Source organism: Phyllostomus hastatus, unplaced genomic scaffold, assembly GCF_019186645.2.
Source record: "Phyllostomus hastatus isolate PE091 unplaced genomic scaffold, TTU_PhHast_1.1 phas_scaffold_78, whole genome shotgun sequence".
Taxonomy (NCBI): domain Eukaryota; kingdom Metazoa; phylum Chordata; class Mammalia; order Chiroptera; family Phyllostomidae; genus Phyllostomus; species Phyllostomus hastatus.
The window spans coordinates 105,428,757-105,450,133 of record NW_025334041.1 but is presented as its reverse complement, the minus strand read 5'-3'; the positions used below and the strand labels follow the sequence as shown (position 1 = coordinate 105,450,133).

Sequence of the window (21,377 nt, the reverse complement as noted above, 5' to 3'; positions counted from 1 at the left end):
TCTATCACCTTCTACTAGATTAAGCTTGATCTAGTAGTCAGGAGGCCCTGGTTTTCATGCTGGCTCTGTCCTTAGACACATGTGGACATCAGCAAATTGTCTGCCTTCCCTGGGTCTCTACTCCCTCATCTGCAAAATCTGGGGGGTGGAGAGAGGCTGGTGAGAGCCCTTCCGCGGTTGTTGGCGATCAGGCACATGGGTACATTAGGGCTGGGGGCAGGGAGCCCCCCAGGGAGCCACAGTTCCTTTCTCCCCCAACGTGACTTCAGGAAAGGGCAGGAGGAGTGGGGGCTGGGCAGGTCCACAGTGGCAGGTCGGCCACCATGTGTCTTTTGCTTGCGTGAATGGTGTGACCAGGAAGCCTGTGGTGTTTTCATCTGGTTGTGTGCATTTGATTTACCTTCTGGATTTAGCTCCTTGAGCCCCTGTCCACATTTATATGGCTTCTCTTCCCTACATGCTTTTCTTTCTTTTTTTTTTCTAATTCAGAATCACAGAACTGATTGGTTACCACCCAGAGGAGCTACTTGGCCGCTCAGCCTATGAGTTCTACCATGCACTGGACTCAGAGAACATGACCAAAAGTCACCAGAACCGTAAGTCCCTGGGGTATCCTGGGTGGCTCCCTTGTGTCTATGGAATTTGGCCCTGAGTGGTGCATGACGGTGAGACAGGAGGAGAGCCGGTCCCTTCCTTCACCGAGCCAGTGCCCTGTGTAGCTGAGAGACTCACACGCTCAGGATGGTTAGATAACCAAGGCTGCCACCAGCCTGTATGACACCTTCATGAAAATGACAAAAAGGCTTCTTCCCCCAGAGTGGCACACCCACGTCCAGCCACAGAGCTCAGGTAGTAGAAGGTGGGCTGAATCTCAGCCCCGACATACCACTTCCACTGAGCACCCTTGCACACAGGGTGAGCAGGCTGCACAGCCCTGTGGAGCAGCCCTGCAAAGGGTAACACGAGAGGGTGATCCCCTTGGGGTATGTGCTACAGAAGCAAGCACATTCATCAGAGAAGAGAAGGGCCGGGGCAGTTCAGAAAAGGAGAGGCTAGGGCGCCTGAGTCAGACTCCTGAAGAGACAGGGGAGGATTAAACAGCAGGGAGGGCGGGAGGGCACAAACACAACCGATGGTGCTCCAGGAGCCTGCCTGCTGGACAAGGGAGCTCAGTGGGAGAGGCTGTGTAGGCAACTCGGGGACGTCACACGGAAACTGTGCTTGGCAGCTTGAAAGAAGCCCGAGTTACGAAGGGATTCCAGAACAGGACTGTCCAGTGCAGCCTTCTGCAGTGGGAATGTTCTACACCTTCCTGTTTCACGTGCTGCCTCTGCCGTACTTGACATATGTCTAGAGCAGCCGAGGAGATGAATTTTTTTTATTTTAATTCCATTTAAGTAGCTACACTTGCCCTGGCTTGTGTGGCTCAATTTGCTGGGGTGTCGTCCCAGACACCAGAAGGCTGTGGGCCTGATCCTGGTCAAGGTGTATGTGCGAGGCAACCGATCAATGTTTCTTTCTCTCTCTCTCTCCTCCCCTCCCTCTCCCTTTCTCTCTCTGAAATCAGTCAACACATCCTCGAGTGAAGACTAAATAAATAAATAGCTACCCTCGGCTAGTGGCTCCCATATTGCACAGGGCAGTTCTGTTTCATTCACTTGGTCATATTCCCAGTCAGGCTTCCCGTCTGCAGGTGATCCGAGACAGTTTTCTTGAGTCCGTACAGCCCGCCAACATGCAAGGACTCTGGGTTTATGCCTCTATTCTTGGTCCACTGGGGGACACAGAACCTGACAGGATTGATCCCTGCCCTAAGGGGTCTCATTTCAGAGGGGAAAGGAGGGCTGAGACTCCAAGGGAGGCCAGCAGCTCATACCTTCAGCCACGGTATCGAGCATAGCATTAGCTACAGCACAGGCACTAAATGAATGGTAAACCCAAAGGCATAAAACATATTTGAAAAAGAATCTCTAAGTGCCCACAGTGGTGCAGACAGAGGGGCCAAGAGTTGAGTCTGAGAAGATTCCCAGTGGCTCTGCTGGTCTTGAGCTCCCAGGATTAGCTGTGGCTTGGAGTAGCAACGAAGAAAATGGAAGTACGGCTGTTTGTCCATTGTTCCTAACTCCACCCATCTCTCCCAAGGTCGGATAGCTAAAGTCCAGCAGCAGACAAATCAGCAGCCCCACGTGCAGTATCTGCGCACAGTTAATCTGTTAAGAGAGTGAGGTCTTCTCTTTCCAATCGGCTTTCTCTGCTGCTGGACAGTGAAACGGGGCCCTTTGTGGTGTCTCAGAAATGCTTCTCACTATGCTCTCCAGCAAACAAACGAATGACCTAGACTCAGCTGCATTTACGGGCCCAGGGATGGGGAGGGAGGCGGAGGCACTCGTGTGCGCCCGGCCCACAAGGACGGGTGAGATGCCCAACCAGCCTGCCCTAGCTTTGAAATTGCAGGACGGGGTTCCAGCCTTCGCTTTGGGGTCCCCGTGCTTTTCTAGTCTGTGGCTGTTCCTGGCCCCAAAGGCGTCCTGACATTGGGATTCAGGGAACTGGGCTCTCGCCCAGCTGCCCTGCTGATTCCCCAGGGCCAGGCTTTCTGGGCCTTCCCTCCTATAGATGTAGAACTGGGGGGAAGTCCGGCTTTTCTCCTCAGCCAAGGGTGAAGTCAAAGCAGGCCACAAACAAAAAAGTTTCTGGGAATTCTTGGAGGACAGTATGACATAATACTTTGTCTTCTGGGAACCGCTATCCAGGGGAACAGAAATGATGACTTCTCCCTAGCCATATAAGAAGGAGGGGTTTTTTTTGTTTTATCTTTTTCTTAGAAAAGCTTTGATTCATGAAAAAAGAGCTGGGATAAAAATTTGTCACAGTTTTCTGCTGACTCCAGGGAAAAGATGGTGTTTTTTTTTATTGAATCTATGTGTTTAAGCATTAGGCACACTTACAGGTAATTCCCAGCCCAAGTGGAGACCACGGGCTCCTTCTTCCCCTGGTGGAACCAGGTGCAGCTGCTCTGGGCTCAGGGGCTTGGACCCAGCCAGCCGGCAAATCCAGCAAAGGGAAATCTGCATGGGTTGGAAACTGGGTTAGTGGTGGCTACAATGAAACCCTCTCCACCCCCACCATTGGGTTTGTGCAAATACAGTTGCACCACAGCCCCACACTCACGCTGCAACATAGCTGGAGGCCAAGGTTTGAGGCCGGCTGACACACCAGTATCCGAATTTCCGCACGTATGTGTCTTATCCTGCGAACGTTTTCCATTGAAATGGCTGGGGAAGCTCAGCCCTCAAGCCAGATTCAGATAATTGAAAGCCATCATTTCCAAATGGATTGATAATTTATACATTGTTACTCTCAGGCAGGAGCAGTTGGTTGGGGGGGGGTGCTTTTCCTTTGTTGTGTGAGGACATTATGTGCTCTTAGGAAAACAAAATTAAAGGTCATAAAAAGCCTATCTACCAAGTAGCAGGCCCCTCACCCAGGCTGGCATTAATGAGCAGATGATTAGAAGACAGGTGTAATTATATTCCACCAACAGAGCAGGCCCACGCCTGCAATCGCTAGAAATACAGTTAAAACCTTTGCTTACTGCACTGTTTAATCAAGAATAAGAGCCCTGAATTTTGACTGCATTAAGAACCGTCTAAATAAGTTAACTCTAGCTGCTTGAAATTGTGCAAGAATCATTTCACTGCAGCGGCGGGGGGGGGGGGGGCCCTCAGCGGAGCAGATAAAGAGAAACCAGGGAGGACAGAAGTCACTTCTTCGGTGGGAGAGTCCATGAGGGCTCAGGACAGGGACAACAGCAAACTCAGTCTGCCCGGTGGGCTGTGTGTGGCCCAGGGGAGGAAGGAGGAGAATGTTGGACTGGGAGCAACGAGACACTCGTCTAGTCCTGGGCGATGTCAAGCAGGTCACCATCCTTCTGGCCTTAGTTTCTTTATGTTAAAAGGAAACAATCTCTGTCTCCCCTACAGCACAGGCTTTTTTGAAAAAGATTAGGATGATACAGCCACTGTGGAAAATCATGTGGCTGCTTCTTATAAAGTAAACATATACTGAGCATGCGACCCAGCCATTACAGCCCTACAAGAAATGCTAAGTACATCCATACAAAGCACGGTACACCAATGTTCATAGTAACTGTGTTCATAATAACTAAACACTGAAAGCAACTCAAACACCTGTTGACAGGTGAATGGGTAAATTATGGTACATCCATATAATGGAGCCTTGCTCAGCAATGAAAGGGACAAACCACGAATACCTTTAACAGCAGGAGGGATCTGGGAAACATGCTGAGTGCAAAGAAGGCAGACGCACAGAGCACGTGCTCCTGTGTGATCCCACTGTGTGCAAATGGATAAGAGGGCGTTTCAACATTTAGTGCCAGAAATCGCATCAGGGGCTGCCTAGGACCGCATGAAGATGGGGATGGACTGTCAAGTGACACAAGGGTTTTTGGATGGGGTTGTGTGGTGGAAAAGTCACCATACCTTTGAGGGTGGTGATAGTTACAAGGGTGTCAAAAGTCATTGCACTGGATGCTTAACTGGGTGCATTTTTAAATTGAACATAAATTAAGCCTCGCTCAAGCTGACTTTAAACAAAAACAAGCTTAGATAAGAGTCTTTAATTTGGACTATAACCTTGTCTACTGTTTCCACTGAGGGGGCCTTTGAACAAATCACTCAACAGTTCCAAGCCTCAGCTTCTTCAGATGTGAAGCAGGAACAGCAATAGATACCTCCTGGTGCTACTGTGTCCAAAATGAGGTGCAGACAGGGCCAGTAACCCTTATCGATGCTGTATGTGCCAGGGGCTGTTGGAATCGGTTTGCAGACATGAATTCATCATATGAGATAGTTTTGAACACTGCAAACCACTATAAACATGCAAGTTATGGTATTTCCTGTACCTTGGAGGTGCTTGTTAAACTTTTGAAGAGGATAATATCTGCCAAGAAAAACAAATGTAAAAGGATGACCAGCAGCATTAGTACAAACCAGACTGCATTTCTCAACCACACAGGGGCGGGGAGTGGGGAGGTGGCCCACCAGCCCCGTAGGGGAATCTGGATACTCCCCCACTGGGCCTCCCCAACCTTGTCTACAGACACGCCCTGCAGAGGTCCCGGGGCCTGGACGCTGTCCGTGTCAGTAACTTTGGGGAGGATGTGCCAGTGACACTGAGCCCACCTTCTTGTACCTGATAAGTCAGATTTGGCCCTAATAACGATAATAATAATTATTTCTTAATCAGTGGTCATTTGGCAGGAGAGGAAACCAATACCAAGACGGGTTGTTCTTTCCCCAAAGTCCCCGTGCTGGCAAGACGGTTTCACCCTGCCACCACGCCTCTTTCCAATGCTCCATGATTTGTGGGGCGGAGTCACTGAGTTGGGGTTCTGGAGGACAAATTCCCAAGGAATGAAAGTAATGGGGCAGTTCAGAAAACTACCAGAAATTCTAACATGAGTAGATTTATCGATTCCTTTTCAATGGGAGCAGAGAGAGCACTCTGGGCTGGGGAGGAGGACATTCCAGGCTGTGGGAGCCCTTCCCCAGTGTCTTTACAGTAAACGCAGATGTTACATGAACATTTTGAATGATCTGGCATTGGAAAGAAATCATAAGCAGGCAGCCTAGCTGGGCAGCTAGGAAGACAAGGAGTGGGAAGGACTTAGGTTTTTGAAGAGGCTGAGTGCATGCTGCTGGGGCCCCAGCCCCCTACCTGTGCCTTTGCTACGTACGGGCCACAGAAGTTTTGTGGCAGGCCCAACAGATGACCTGGAACAATCGAGGATATCATTTTTGTAAAACTTCATTTATTCACAAGCTGAGTATTGCTGTTGGGTCTACTACAAAGGGCTGCCCTGAGGCCAGACTTTCTCTGCCTGCTCGCAAGTGCCCGCCCCTAGCCCTTGGTCCCTGACAGAAGGGGCAGGCACCCCTGTTATTGAACTGAGGTAGGGGGAAAGGGGAAGGGGGAAATGAGGGCGGAGCCAGTTGGCGAGCAGACTTGTCTCGGGATCCGAAGTGCCCCCCTCCTCTCCGGACGGCCCTGACCCCAGGCCCCTTTCTCCTCCCGTAGTGTGCACCAAGGGTCAGGTGGTGAGTGGCCAGTACCGGATGCTGGCGAAGCATGGGGGCTACGTGTGGCTGGAGACGCAGGGGACGGTCATCTACAACCCTCGCAACCTGCAGCCCCAGTGCATCATGTGTGTGAACTACGTGCTGAGGTGAGCGTGCGAGGGCCAGCGGGGGCCGGGGTGCGCGGGGCCCCAGCTCCCCAGCCTGAGGACGGCAGGCCCAGGGAGAGCCCAGCCTCTCCCAAGGCTCTTCGCCAGCTCTCTGCGGTGCTGATCCTTACAACCCAGAGGGCTACGGTGGGTGTCTCGGGAGCAGGGGGACACTTGGGATGTCCCCTTTCCAGTGCTTTGTCCTTCTCCTCACCTGTCTCTGGTGCCATTCCTCTCACCCATGTGGGGAGGCAGAACAAAGTCATCACTTAATGAGCATTTTTTGAATGGGGAAAACCACTCGTGTGGTTTGAGAAAAGCAGACGTAACACCCTCACTCAGCAGCACCTGGAAGGAAAGCTGGATAAAGTCAGTGCTAGAGTGAAACAGACAAAACCCTTCAGACCCACTCACACCACGCAGCATCCGATCACAAAACAGCATCCCAGGCAGGTTCCTCGTCTGAGCGCACTCCCGATGTTGCTCCCTCTGCTCCAAACTTCTGTCTGTGTGGTTCTTTACAAAACGACGACCCAGTGTCCGTGCCCACGTGTTTGGCGAAGAGGCTTGGGCATCGGGGTTTCCCTGTGCCTGGGGAGCAACAGGACTTGGCTAGAAAGCATGGAAGGTCTGAAGTGCTCTCTTGTCCCATCAGTGAGATTGAGAAGAATGACGTGGTGTTCTCCATGGACCAGACGGAATCCCTGTTCAAGCCGCACCTGATGGCCGTGAACGGCATCTTTGACAACAGTGGTGAGGTGGCTGTTTCTGAGCAGAGTCACTTCCTGTACACCAAGCTGAAGGAGGAGCCGGAGGAGCTGGCCCAGCTGGCCCCCACTGCGGGAGATGCCATCATTTCTCTGGATTTTGGTGGGTGCTCCTCAGCTGAGCTGGGGGTTGTCGAACCCTCTGGGGGTGGGGGAGGTTTCTACCATAACAGGCCTCCCTGACCACAGCCTTTCCTTAACCAGAGATGCCCCCATTCCTTCCCCGAGTCTCATTAATTGTCTGTTAGTGGCCAGACTCTGTGCTGGGCGCAGAAGAACCACACATACACCTGCCAGGGGTGAGGCCGCTCTACTCCTGAGCTCGAGAAGTGCTGAACCCAGAGGGGTTATGGGGGCTCGCTCCTGAGCAGTCACATCTCCAGCACAGGAGGGCGGGGGGGAGTCTGAGATGAGAGAGGGGACAGCAAGAGACCCGCCCCATGGCCGCTGGCAGTTTCACAGAGAGGGCGGCTCTCTGACTGCCCCCTAAAGGACAGATTGCTTTTTAGGCAGAGGGCCAAACTAAAATAATGTTGGGAGAAAGAATTCCAGACACATGGATGGAGAAAAGGTTCAGGCCCAGATTTGGCCCCCAAAGGCACTACTTCTTTAAACGTGTGCAGACCCCACGAAGACACGAGTCCATACAGCCACAGAAACAGCTTTCAGAGCCTCCTGCTCCCATGCCGGGGGCACTTACTGTGTACCCGGGGGCCCCTTCCTCCCCTCTGTGTGCCTGTGTGCGGCCCGCAGCCTCGCCACGGCTGCGGAAGGAACACAGGTGCAGCTGCAGTGCCTGCCCTGGTCTGTCTCGGCCCCTGTACACGTGTTCTTGAGAGGCCACGTGAAACTAGTACCTTCAGCAAGTCGAGGGCAGCCCTGGGACAGGAGGTTGCAGCCTCCCCACTGTGCAGTAGCACCCAGGTGAACCACCCAACTCACCTCTCACGGCCTTCTCATCTACATGCAGTTCGCTCTTCAAGGAACCGTGGCTCCGAATACATTAGTCTCTGAAAATTAAATGCTCCAAGAGGGTGTCTTCTTGAAAGGGAGTCTGTACGTTGACTCAGGAGCCCCAGTTAAAGGGCTCTTTGCCCCACCTAAGCCTCAGAGCACGGAGGGCCTAGCCCCAGGCATGACTTCCAGACCCTGTGGAGATTTCCTGTGCATCCTGTGGGCTTCCTCTGCCCTGGGGGTGAGCCCAGTGGTTGCGGGTGTTAACCAAGCCAGACCCTTGTCTCTGCAGGGAACCAGAACTTCGAGGAATCATCAGCCTATGGAGAGACCATCCTGCCCCCCAGCCAGCCATGGGCTGAGGAGCTGAGGATCCACGGTGCCCAGAGCGAGGCCGGGAGCCTGCCTGCCTTCACCATGCCCCAGGCAGCTGCGCCAGAGAACACCAGCCCCAGTGCCACCAACAGCAGCTGCTCCACGGTGAGCCCCCCTGGGACGAAGCCACAGAGAGGGTGGGCTCCTCCTTCTAGCCGCTGCCAGGTGGCAGGACGGCCTGGACAGAAATACTGCCCTCCTCCTACTCAACTTATCCCAGAGATGGCGACCCTTACCTGCCAAGTATTTGAGCTGTGTTCTTGTTGCCGGTAGCCAGCCCATCCCCGTCCTCACCTAAATAAGTTCCTTGAAAGCAGCGGCTGAGTTGCACGGTTTTGAGCCCCATCCCTGCCTCATCCCAGCTCAGGGTGCAGAGCTGTGCAGTTCCCCCAGCCCTGCTGGCCATGGCCTTCAGCCCATTCACTCCTCAAGACAGGCTCGTTTTATGAGACTGAAGTTCAGAGAGTTGATGAATTGACCAAACACACACAGCTTGTAAGGAGTGGCACCTCTATCAGTAGTTGGAGTGCAGTTGATCTGTAGGCCCAAGAATGTATTTTTCCTTCCACCTTGGACTTTGGGGAGACTAGTGTCATACCCTTGACATTGTCACTCTCCTTCCTGGGCTCCAGCCCGACAGCCCTGAAGACTATTACACGTCTCTGAACGATGATCTGAAGATTGAAGTGATTGAGAAGCTCTTTGCCATGGACACGGAGGCGAAGGACCAGTGCAGCCCCCAGGTAGGTGGCCATGAAGGAGATTGGGGTGGCCGTGCCTGCCAGCTACAGCTGGCAAAGGCCCACGTCTGCTCCTGTGGCCTCACCTCTTTGGGGCAGAGACCAGTGGAGATGCTTGGCCAGGGCCGTGGTCCCCAACCAGGTCGAGGGCACGGGGAAGTTGAGCCAGTGGAGAACCCTTCTCCCACTTCCGCCCTCTGCTTTACCTGTACCGAGCCCGGCTCCTCCGCTTTTAACTCTCACCTTGTTCACCCCCTCCTGACTCAGCTTTCTCGGTGCCCGTGCAAACCAACACTGCGACTGAACTTGGCTTTAAGGAAGCCCAACATTTACAAAGGACATCTAGAAGTATAAGCTATTTATAAGCATAGAAAACAATTACTCCCTCCTCCACAAACTTAATCATCTTAGGAGTCTTTGAAACACTATTTTATTTCAGGTACATTTAAAAATGGCATCTGATTCATAAATTTTCATTTACCTGTCACATTTCAGGAAAGCATTTGTTACATAAGGGCAAATGCTCTTGCAAAAGCCACGTGAGCAGGGCTGAGGTGGGTGGGTGGGTGCACGTGTCACGAGACCCAGAGGAAAGTCATCCATTCCTGTGTGTCTTAGCCTGGGTCATTTGTTCGAAGTTCTGCCTTGCGCCTCCGCTTGTCTCGTTAGGCTGCCAGGCGTGAGTTCCAGCTGTGCTGCCAGACGCTCCCTGTGCCAGCCCTCCCTTCTCTCTCCTCTGAACTCCACTAGGATTCATTACTTAGCACTTGATCATAACCGTCTGCTTCTGTCTTTAACCGTTCGTTTCACTGTAATCGCTAACACCTTAAGCACATTCTCCCCTCCCACTCCAGTGAGGGTGTCATTCTTAGAAGGAGGAAATTCATCTCTGCGTCTGCTTGGGGGCATTCCCTGTGGTGCCCCCTGTGGCCCTGGGAGCCTGAGGGGCCATCTCTGAGGACTTTGCTGACTGGGGTGAAGGCCACGCCCGGGGCCGCAGTCTCTGAGCAGTCGCAGCGGTGCCCTGGCGCTGGCCGTGTGTCCAGGCCTGTGCCGAGGCCCACGAGAAAAGGAGGACAACGCTGCCCTCAGCTCTCCAAGAGCCACTGTGTGCAGCACAGGCCTGACTGTCCCCTGAGGACAGTCACCGTGGGCCAGAGGAGGCAGGGATGGTTTTGTGGAAGGGGCTTCCTGGGCCTCATGAGAGAAGGTGGGGTTTGGGCAGGTAGAGTAGCAAGAAGAGAACGTTGGGGTGGGGTGGGGGCGTGATACCAGTGTGGTGTGTGGAGGGATATCCTCGCGCAGATGGGTGGCACAGGCTGAAGAGGCGACAAACTGCACGGAAAGGCTAGAGGAGGAGTGTGAGTGTCCTGGTGGGCCACAGGGAGCCAACAAAGGCGTCAGAGCAGGGGGGCCCCTGTCAAGCTGTGCCCGGGATGACTGACTCCAGCAGGGAGGCATGAGGGACCGAGAGGAAATAGTGCTGGGGTGCGGCGCCAACTGCTGAGCGCATCTTTGCCTTTGCCCCGTGTCTCCCCAGGTGGATTTCAGTGAGCTGGACTTGGAGACGCTGGCACCCTACATCCCCATGGATGGGGAGGACTTCCAGCTGAGTCCCATCTGCCCAGAGGAGAAGCTCTCGCCCGAGAACCCTCAGCTCCTCCCCCAGCAGTGCTTCAGCACCATGACGAACATCTTCCAGCCGCTGGCCCCGATGGCTCCTCACGGCCCCTACCTCCTGGACAAGTACCAGCAGCCACTGGAGAGCAAGAAGACAGAGCCTGAGCACCAGCCCCTGTCCTCTATCTTTTATGATGGCGGGAACAAGGCGTCCCTGCCACCATGCTGCGGCCAGGCCAGCACTCCCCTCTCCTCTTTGGGGGGCAGATTCAACACGCAGTGGCCCCCTGACCCACCATTACCCTTCAGGCCTGCGAAGTGGCCTGTGGCAGATCAGCGCACTGAGGCCCTGGGGACGTCACCATTGGGGGCCCCGGTCACCTCGCCTCATCTCTCCATGTTCAAGAAGAGGTATGTGGCAGTGGCCCCAGGCCGCTCCAGCCAAGGCTGTGCGGAAAAGGGAGGGGCAGATGGGCACCCACAGTGAGAGACCTGGGCCCGGAAAGGCTCGCTGCCCCAGCAACCAATCCGGCCGCACAGCGGCTGAGCCCCGAGTTAGCCCTCCTCAGAAATCCGAGAGCCTAGGCTGCAGAAACCCCGAGCCCCAGGGAGCCTCTCTCGGGGATGTTTTTACAGGGCTGGAGGGGGCCCAGAGGAGACTGAGGACAGGAAAAGGGAGAGCATCTGGCTGTCCAAGCCTTGAACACCAATGTCTCTCATCGGAGCACCCCTTGAAGTACCTCTCTTGTTAAGAGTTCATTACTGGAGTCACAGAGCACAGTGACCTGAGTAATGACTGTCTCGGTTCCCTCATGGGACCCTGGTGGAGAAAAGTGAAAAGACGCCCCTGCCTCTCTCTGCCTCTCCCTGCCTCTAAGCACCCAGTGCTGCCTTCTAGGCCCTGCCTTCCCTAGCTCCTGCAAGTCCCCAACAAGCCCCATGTCCACTGGCTGGGCACTTGCTGGGCAGGCTAAGGCCAACGGTTGGCTGGTGTATGACCTCCAGCCCCCAGAGCACGTTGGTCATGCTGCCCCAGGGCATGTGCCCTTGACAGAGCAGCGCTCAATGGGAACAGATCAGGCAGGGCTAGAGGGGCCAGAGAGACCCTCCTGAAGACCAATGGTCCCTAGCTGGGCCGCTGCTGAGGCCAGGCCCAGAGGCTGCCTGGGCACAGCTGGGTGGGTGGGCAGATGTGGAGGGAGGTGCAGGTGACAGGGACCGTTAGCATCCCACCAGGCAGAGGAAACTGAGGAAGGGCAGCAGAGCCACAGCTCAGGCCCTGGGGCCCATACCCTTCCTCTGGGACTCTGCCCTGTGGGCCTCAGAGCTGCCACAGTCTTAAGTCTTAGTTCAGGGTGGGCCCTCGGAAGGCCCCGAGTTCAGGTGAAGGTGCTGGGTGGCGGGGGCTCCAGACACCCTCACGGCCATTCTCTTGGGCTTGGCAGGTCTGCGAAGGGCTTCGGGCCTCAAGGCCCGGACGTGATGAGCCCAGCCATGGTCGCCCTCTCCAACAAGCTGAAGCTGAAGCGACAGCTGGAGTATGAGGAACAAGCCTTCCAAGACATGAGTGGGGTGAGCCACGCCCTGACAGGGGTCGCCTTGGGGTCCCTCCACGGCCCTTGCGGGAGGCTGGGTAGGGAACTGGTGCCAAGAGCAGGGATCCAGGCTGCAGGGAGCTCTCACACACGGGCAGGCTGGGCATGCCAGCCAGGGCAGCAGGGAGGGGCGGGGATGTGGCCTTTCAGAGAGAGGGGGCACCCGCCTGATTCTGGGCATCGCTGCCCTGAGCCCACCCCACCCCCGACTCAGTTTGAGGACTTGGTTCTCTGGCCCTCTCCCCCCTACATCTGCCCCTCCCATGCTCAGGGGGACCCTCCAGGCGGCAGCCCATCACATCTGAGGTGGAAAAGGATGAAGATTCTCAGGGGCTGCGGAAACTGCCCTTCGATGCCTGACAAGCAGCTGAATGCCAGCCTCCCGAGTGGTGAGCCGCAGGCCTGGCCCTCCCGGGGTCGGGTGGGGGGTTTGCTGGCAGAAGGGCTGGGGGGGCTGGAGGGCCCATCCTGGTTTTCTCACTCACTCACCACCTGCCTTACCACCCCACCTTCCACACACCCAACTTTGCTTTTCCAGTCCTGCTCAATGTCAGTCAGAAATCTCTGGGCTTCGAGGTGGGGGGCTGGCTCTAATTCTGGTGATTCTGCTGAAGGAAAGGAGGATGCGGGGGCTTCACAGCCTCTCCCCTCCCCCAGGTCAGTGCTGCCCTCACTCTCCGACATTGATCTTTCAGATGAGTTCACCCAAAACCCCATGAGGGGCTCGAGTCAGCCTCTGAGACACCTGCCGCCACCACAGCCCCCGGCTGCCCTGAGCCCCAGGGAGAGCGCCAAGAGCAGGTTCCCCCCGCAGTGCTGCGCCTTTCAGTACTCAGACTATAGCCTGCCATCAGCTCATAAGGCTGCAGGTGGGTGCACTGGGGGCTGAGGCCTCCCTGCCAGGGTCTGGTGTGGGGGGGTGCGGGGGGGGCGGAGGGGGGCACAAGGGCCCGGAGATGGGCTTCACAAGGCGCAGGTCCCAGTTCAGTGTGAGGGGACCTGCTGCCGTGAGAGGGGTGAGCCCTCCTCCCCAGAAGTGATGCAGCAGGAGCTGGAAGGCCGCCTGTCCACGGGGTTTGGAAGGAACTTTCCAATGATCAGCTGACATCCAAGGCTCTTTCGATCCAGAGTTCTCGAGCCTGTGTTTTTGCTCAGTTCTCTGTGTTAACCAAATTTCCCAGTGCCCCACTTGACCTACCGGGGCATCACCCTGAGTTCGGGCGGGAGCTGAGCTGAGGACATGCATGGAGATCACGCTGCTGGCGGGGGCTGGGGTGGCCTGGATGGCCATGGGGGAGGTCGCCCTGCGGGGCCTCCTGGACAGTCAGTCACCTGATGCCTGCCTTCTGCCCTGGGCCTTGGTCTGTTACCATCTTGCAAAACATAGATGTCGTCACAGAAAGGTCACTCCTTAGCATAAACAAGTTTGAGACTGCGGTGGAACATACCAGACCCCTGACCAAAAACAGGGAGTTTCCTCAGCCATGCAGCTTGGGGCAAATTGCTGCTCTGAGCTTCAGAATCCTGGAGGGAGAGCCCAGGGCTTAAATTCCAGCCCTTCTCTTAACCAGCTGGAGGGCAGAGCAAGCCGGACCTTCCAATGAGAGGTCTGCATTCCAAGTGTTGCGTGCTGGTACAGTTTGTATTCAGTACACAATAATCAGCACTGTTATGCCTGCTGTGAGCCCAGGCTTTCCCTTGAACCTTAGAAATCAAGGGGCTTATTTCTGACAGTATGTAAAAGCAGCAGGGATTACAAAGGGACAGTAAGCAAGTATCCATTGTGACTGTGGGGGCTTCAGAGAGGCAGGAGACTGGCCCTGGTCCACAGGGGATGAGGCCCAGTGGGGGATGCAGGCGTGGACAGTGGGGAGGGGCACTGCACGTACACCACCAAGGGAAGGGACAATGGACCCTTACATACAGGGACCCAATGAAGGGCCTCCACGCCCTCCAGGTACCTGGGCCTGCCTTCCAAGGAAGTGGGGTTTGGGTGCTCTGAGATCCCCCTTCCCCCCTCCCTGTAATACGTGTGTGTGTGCATGAGTGTGTGTGCACACAGCGCATATGCCTGTAGATGTGTGCTGTGTGTGCAGGCAGCGACTGGCTCAGAATTCCCTCCCTCCACTTGGCCCTGCCCCCTCCCACCCCCGCTGCCAGTGCACAGTGGCCACAGGGTCGCAGGCTCTTACTGACGTCTCCACCTTCAAGGCCAAGAAGCCTTCATGGGGGCTCCCTCCATACAACCCCCCCAAAAAAATGTCCTCTTGCTGCTGCCTGCACCACACACACTCTGTTCCTTGGGGTTCAGCACCCCACCTAGCGGGCTGGGTCCAGAGACAGACACATTCCCTGCTGGGTCCCCCTCCGAGCACAGACTCAGGTCACTCAGGTAAGATGCCATTGAAGAAACAGAGTAACAGTGGGGCTGCCGCACCCATACCCCTGAGGCACGAAAACTGGAAATGCCCCTTGCTCTCTGCACTGGGCTCTTCTCATACCGGGTAGCCTCTTATGGGATAGAGCCTTTTCCGAACGTTTGATTCAGTTTTTACGATGCAGTACCAACCGTTCTTTCAGGTGTGGCAAGCCGGCTGCTCGGGCCCTCGTTTGAGCCCTACCTGCTGCCCGAACTGACCAGATATGACTGTGAGGTGAACGTCCCTGTCCCAGGAAGCTCCACGCTCCTGCAAGGAGGGGAGCTTCTCAGAGCCCTGGACCAGGCCACCTGAACCAGAGCCTCCCACAGGGCAGGCCCCCCGCACGCCGTCCCGCCAGCGTCACTCTCTGCGTCTGTTTTTGCAGCTAGGTATTTCTAACACAACCCTTTTTACAAGATGCTCTTCTCACCTGGCAAACTCGCCCAGGTCACCAAGTATGGCCTTTTTCTGCAGATGCTCACTTTACTATCTATATTTTTAAGATACACGATTGTCTGGCCTGTGTTGTATTCTGTCAATGAAAATATTCTTAAATTTTGTAAGATTCCCCTCCCCAACTTCAATCACTTCTAATTTATATTACCCATCAGCCTCTCTCTGTCACACACACGCACAGTATTCACGCTGACAAGTTTGGGGGGTGTGTGTTCCAGTGCAGGCGAAGCTCCGCTCCATTTAACTAAAAAGATGCTGTTGTTGTTGCCAAAGAGAAACAAAGTAATTTTGCTTTCAAGCTTGATTCGCGTCCTCCTCACGCTCGCGCTCTCGCGGTCCTTCTTTCTTCCTTTAAAACTAATCGCCATACTGTAAATTTCAGTCTTTTAAGCCAACTCTTCGCTCTAATCTTCATGACTTCTGGGGAAAAAAAAGAAATGTGAAGGGCGGACTCCAGTGCATGTGGTTACCTGGGAAAGTTGCCGTGTGGCTTTCCTGAACTGTTTGGTGTTCCCCCCGGTTTGGTGGATTATTTTTTAATTATTATTATTCAAAACCATAACTGAGTTTTTTAAAACTTTATACCTGGGTTAAGTGTTTATCATATATATGGGTACTTTGTAATATCTAAAGACTTAGAAACGGAAATGCAATCCTGCTCACACAATCACTTTAAGATTTTTTTAAGCTGTTAATTTTCCTTTTCTTGCTGACACTGCGCAATTCCTCTCTGGTGGCTTTTGCTTTTGGGGTGTGCCATAGCGTGACAAACAATCCAAGAAGCGGAATCATTAGGTGGGAGCGCTGCGGGCTGTCCTCTCCTCGTGTTCTGTGTGCATCGTGTATGTATGTATATATTATTATTGCTGCCGGTGGGGCCTGAGGGCGCGTCACGGGCTAGGGGCTTGGGGGTGGGGCGCATCGAAGGGAGAGGAAGCGCTTTAATTTCCCTTAAGGTCGTGTTGCTAGCCCTGCGAGTGCACCGAGCTGTGGGACTCTCATGGGCTCTCACGTGGCACATTTGGGTATTTCCAGAACTACCATGAGATGGCTTAGATGGGAATTCGTGAAAGTAAGCAAAGATTCAGAAACGGTGCAATGACCCAGTCCATGTCTCCCCAGCTTACCACCTGGGGGTGCATGGAGCTGAACTGAGAGGGGGTACAGAAAAGGGGGGCAGCTGACCTGACCAGCCCCATCCCGCTGCCCCCTCCTCACACTGCCCTGTAAGACCAAGGTGCAGTGCCCCTCGCTGGCAAGCAGCAGGCAGACTGCGGGGACCGCCCCAGCCTCAGGCCCTCCCCCAGGTCTGCCTGTCACTTGAAGTGACTTGTATAGGTAGGAAGCACTGGAAACAGAGTGTTCTCAGAGCACTTTAACTCACTGGGTAAGAGGGATGATACCTTCGGTTTTTACACACCAGTCATACGGAACTTATCTGTCATGGGTGCAATGAAGAAGTTTCTAGAAACACACACCTGAAGTGCAACAGTGTCAACAAGCCTGGATGCACTCTGCCAAAAACAAAACAAAATTTACATTTCAGAAAACTCATCAGTTACATGAAAAAAACGACCTATTCCCTGTGTTGCCCAAATCACGCGTCAGCAGCACAGCTCCGTCCTCCGCACGGCGACAGGGCCGGAAGGGTCAGTGCCACGCCAGTGCTGGCGTGGATTCCTGCGTGCACTGCCTCGGCGGTGGGGGCGTGTTACCCTTGCGGTTTTACTAAAACACTCTGAAAAATATTCCGAGCTTCAATATTAACTTTACCTGTCAACGTAATGAATTCATGTACATTGTTCTTTTGTCGAATTCCTACTGACATTATTGCTATATGGGAGCTTAACTTTATAAGGAAATGTATTTTGACACTGATATCTTATTAAAGTATTCTGATCCTACCACTGCTGGTGGTGCTGATTTCCTGTGGATTTATTGTGGGTTACGCTGGCGTAAAGCAAAGCATTTATTCGCTCACCGAACACGGACATGGGCACCGGTCTCCGTGAGACAGCGGAGGCCAGAGGACAGGCAGATGGGGGAGGGAAGAAAGACTAATGTTAATCCCTGGCACCCACCTGCTACTGGAGGCCAGGTTATACCGTCCCTCTTTCTGTCTGTCATGGGGCCCTTTTTGTGCCCAGCGGGGGGGCCCAAGGGAAAAAGTCACGTGAGACAGTGAGAGCCGTGCGGGCATGTGCGTGGCACGTTGCGATGACAGGAAGGCCCGGGCCTGGCAGGCAGAAAGGGCTTCAGTGTGGAGGTGGCGGAGCTCAAGGGGGGACTTCCCAGGTAGGACGTGAATGGGAAAGGCAAAGAAAAAAAGAAACCTCAGCCAGGAAGAGCACAGTGAAAGCGCCAAACTGGATGTGGACATGATGGGTTCCCTGATTCAAGTTTGCCTTTCCAAGTCATGACCTGCTCGTGACCAGGCAGCTATCTCCATGGTGCAATCAGGAGGCGGGGGGGGGGGGGCGGGTGAGCATGGGGTGCGGGTGCTGCAGCGGGACCTGGGGCAGACCCAGCAGCTGCCTCCCGCACACTCATCACGCACTTCGGATCTAGAACCAGCCGTTCCAGAGCCCCGAACTTCATTTGCCTAATAGTTTGTTCCACACGGCACAGCCCCCCTCACTTTCTTAGCCCTCTTGATCCTCAAGCTGAGCAATCCTGGGAACACCCAGTTCACAGAAGAAACAGCCAAATTAAGTGGCTTCCCCAGGCCACACCCTGTGACTGGAAGAGGGGAAACGGAAGCCCAGTCTGAGCCATGCTCCTCTCCCCTCACACCGCTCTGCCGGCTGGGCTGGGGGAGGGGGCATATTTTAAGCTAGAACTCTGTTTGCATTGCCAAATAGAACGTTTCTGTCTTTATTACTTTATCCTGTACACCTCCTTGTAGTCCTTTTTCTTTCCCCCTCTCTTCTCTTCCCAAACTTGGTGCCTGGACCTTCAGCCCAGATATTCTGGGCCCTGCCTGGCTCCCACTCACCTTTGCCTGCTTTCTCGGAACTCCTGAAAACCTCATCTGTTGTTTTTTCTTTTTCTGAAGCTGTTCTGTGAGTGACATCTCAGCTGGGCCTTCAACCGCAGAGTTGCCTCTGAGTGTTGGCGAGTTCAGGACTCACGTATGGATGAGCCCATCCTGGGACCTGACGACTTAGGCGGGTGTGGGTCTACAGAGCATCCTTGGCAAGGCCATCGGCCTTAACCCCCTGCAGATGGCGATTGTGTCCTCTAGCCTCTGGGGTGGAGGGAGTGCACTAAGGCCTTGTCCCCCTTGTCCCCGATGGATTGTAGGAGCTTGGCCTCTAGAAGCACTCTAGCTCAAGACAGTCTCTCCCTGCTTCCTTCATGTTTTGTCTGGAGTAATCCAGTGAAGACAGACTTAGGTGCTCCTGATTTCATATTTTACTTCTCAAAATGCAGGTGGCTTTGGAGTAGGTATGTGCCAACATGGCCAGGTGGGCAGGGACAGAGGTAGGGCCCCAGTGTAGAATTAACAATCGTTCAGCCACGGGGGGCTCCTCCTGACTCTAGACTGGTTCCCCCCAGGCAAGCAAGGCTCAGCAAGGTAAGACACCTTCCCAGCTTGTGCCTGGGTTGGCAGCTGCTGGATGGGAGGTGTCTCCAGGAGGGGGACTCGGACCCAGAGCTGAGGAAGGAGGCAACCCCACCTGGTGGAGCAGGGCCAGCCCTGGCTCCGTCGGATCCACACAGGGCAAAAGTTACTCTTTCCTGAGGCATGATCTCTAATGTGCATTTCAGATTGGGTGGGGCGGGGGGCTGGAACTGGGGGTTTTACTGGAGTTAGCATGTAGGCCCACTGCCTTTACAACATGAAAGATTCAACCGTCCACCGCCTGCTCTCCTCAGCCCTTGCCCGCCCTCTGCTCTCTGCAGAAAAGAACTTGTATCAGGAGGCCTGTCTGTGTACGAGTGACCAGGTTAACTTGGCCCTTCCATCCTTGAGGCAGGAGCAGCGCCAGTAACATGAGACTGGATGTATTCTCCTAGATTTACTCAGAATGCTGAAAAGGAGTAGGCACATACATATACCTAATTTCTCAACCAGTATACAGGCACTCCCCCACACATGGTTCTCACCCCACCACCACCAGCACCACCACCAGCACCACCATGGCCTTGCAGCTCTCCAGCCTCTTCCTTGTTCTTCCCTTGGGGCACTTTCAGTTCTTCCACAGTGATCATGATCACAGCACAGCCCACATTGCTTTGAAATGTTCCCCTGAACTCAGTGGCCCCTGTGGAAACTGTTTGGCCTCTCTGTAACCTTGGTCAAGTCTAAATCAGTTCCTTCACTTCTAGGCTGAACCTCTCTTGGCTTCCCAGGACCCAAGAGAACAGAGTTTTGAAGTACAGATGACCCTTGAACAAAGCAGGGGTCAGGGGCACTGACTGCCAACACAGTTGAGAATCCACATAGAACTGAAGTCAGGCCTTTGCATACGCAGGTCCCCAACCCAAGATCAAAAACACACACTCCCCCAACCACTTGCATGCACACACACACTTTTGATGAAGTCATGCTCTCCCTCTCCAAGAGCTCACCAAGCTAGTGGAGGAAACAAAACTAACCCTGGATAACTCAGAACCCTCGAGATGGAGGCCCATGGTCCCCATTTTCCCAGGCACCCCAGTCTCAGATGTTGTGCTTCCATGTCCCCAAGTATGTACTTTACTTGGGCCAAGGACCCCCATATTGGGTTCAGAAAGCAAGAAACTTACAGATGCAGCCCTCTGTTGCTTTAGGGTAAACTCTGGGTCCTATGGGAGTTCAGAGGAGGTCAGGAGAGATTGGCCTGGGCCTTAGGAGCAGAGGAATCCCTCACCAGAGCTGGGAGGGAAGAGGATTGGAGAGGTGGAGTGGGGGAAGGCGGGGGGAAGATCATTCCAGGAGAAGGGGACAAGGGGGACAAAGGCATGAGGCAGACTAGGCAGCACGTGCAGGAGAGCCCAGAGAGCAAACAGCACAGGGAGCTGGGATGGAGGAAGAAGGCAGCAGCGCAGCCTGGGCACTCACAGCACAGGCCTGGAGTCAGACTGAGCTGGGTTCAAATTCTAGCTCTGCAGCTTCTAGTTGTGTAATACTGGAAAAGACCCTTAATGTCTGCAAGCCTTTGTCTACTGTCATGCGAAGGGAGCATAGTAATAGTCCCTACTTCATAGGGTCAAAGCTGAAGATATCAATTTGTGCATCATCAGTGGACAAGTTTGCCCTGACCAGTGTGGCTCAGTGGGTTGGATGTCATCCTGCAAAATGAAAGGTCACTGGTTCAATTCCTGGTTGGGGCACATGCCTGGGTTATAGGTTCGGTCCCTGGTTGAAGCACATACAAGAGGCAACCAATTGAAGTTTTTCTGTCACGTGGATGTTTCTCTCCCTCTCTTTCTTCCTCCCCCTCTCTCTAAATATATATTTTTTAAATAGTAGATAAGTTGTACTTAACTCCATGAGATTGGATGAAACAGACCTCTGCAATAAGGGCATAGACAAAGGGTAGGATCCTAAGCTAGAGCCCTGGTCCATGTACATGCTGCTACAAGTCACAGGAAGAACCAAATAAGGAGAAAGAAATGGGCTCTAGGGTTGAGCAACTTGGAGATTAACACTGACCTTGACCCAAGCAGTTGTGGTGGACAGCTGAGGACATTAGCCTGACAGGAGTGGACTGAGGAATGAGCTGGCTGGGGTGGGGGAGAGAGACCACTGCAACATGCAACTCTTCCAGGAGATTTCCCTGGGAAGGGAAGTGGGGAAGTGGAGTGTAGCTGGAGACAGGGATAAGGGAAGTGTTGTTTCTTTTAACCACTGAATGAATTTTTATCTGAGAGTAATTTCCAATTCACAGAAAAGTCGCAAGAATAGTATAGAGAGCTCCTGCACCCAGTTTTCTCTGCTGCTATCATGACTGTGATAAACAGTAATGGTTACCAGAGGAGAGAGGGCTGGGGGGAGGTAGACAGAGGGGGTTAGAAGTACAAACTTCCAGTCATAAAATCAGCAGGTCACAGCAGTATAATGTACAGCCTAGGGAATAGAGTCAATAATATCATAAAAACTTTGTACCGTGACAGTTACCAGAATTGTGATGGGCATTTAGTTGGGTATATAAATGTTGAATAGCTATCTTGTATGCCTGAAGCTAATATAATACTGTGTATTAACTACATTTTAT

At 53.8% G+C, this 21,377-nt stretch overlaps 1 protein-coding gene across 1 annotated transcript in view; it reads left to right on the top strand.

The window, feature by feature from the left end:
* The window catches only part of EPAS1 (endothelial PAS domain protein 1), an 84,663-nt gene extending 67,585 nt beyond the window's left edge, over positions 1-17,078 (top strand). Inside the window, exons 7-16 of the mRNA XM_045827459.1 lie at positions 490-596; positions 6,100-6,247; positions 6,903-7,117; positions 8,261-8,448; positions 8,976-9,086; positions 10,624-11,114; positions 12,149-12,275; positions 12,570-12,687; positions 12,994-13,167; positions 14,879-17,078. Coding sequence (XP_045683415.1) covers positions 490-596; positions 6,100-6,247; positions 6,903-7,117; positions 8,261-8,448; positions 8,976-9,086; positions 10,624-11,114; positions 12,149-12,275; positions 12,570-12,687; positions 12,994-13,167; positions 14,879-15,030 — 1,831 coding nt within the window. The 3' untranslated portion in view covers positions 15,031-17,078. The remainder of the gene's footprint in view (positions 1-489; positions 597-6,099; positions 6,248-6,902; positions 7,118-8,260; positions 8,449-8,975; positions 9,087-10,623; positions 11,115-12,148; positions 12,276-12,569; positions 12,688-12,993; positions 13,168-14,878) is intronic.
* Positions 17,079-21,377: the final 4,299 nt, after the last annotated feature.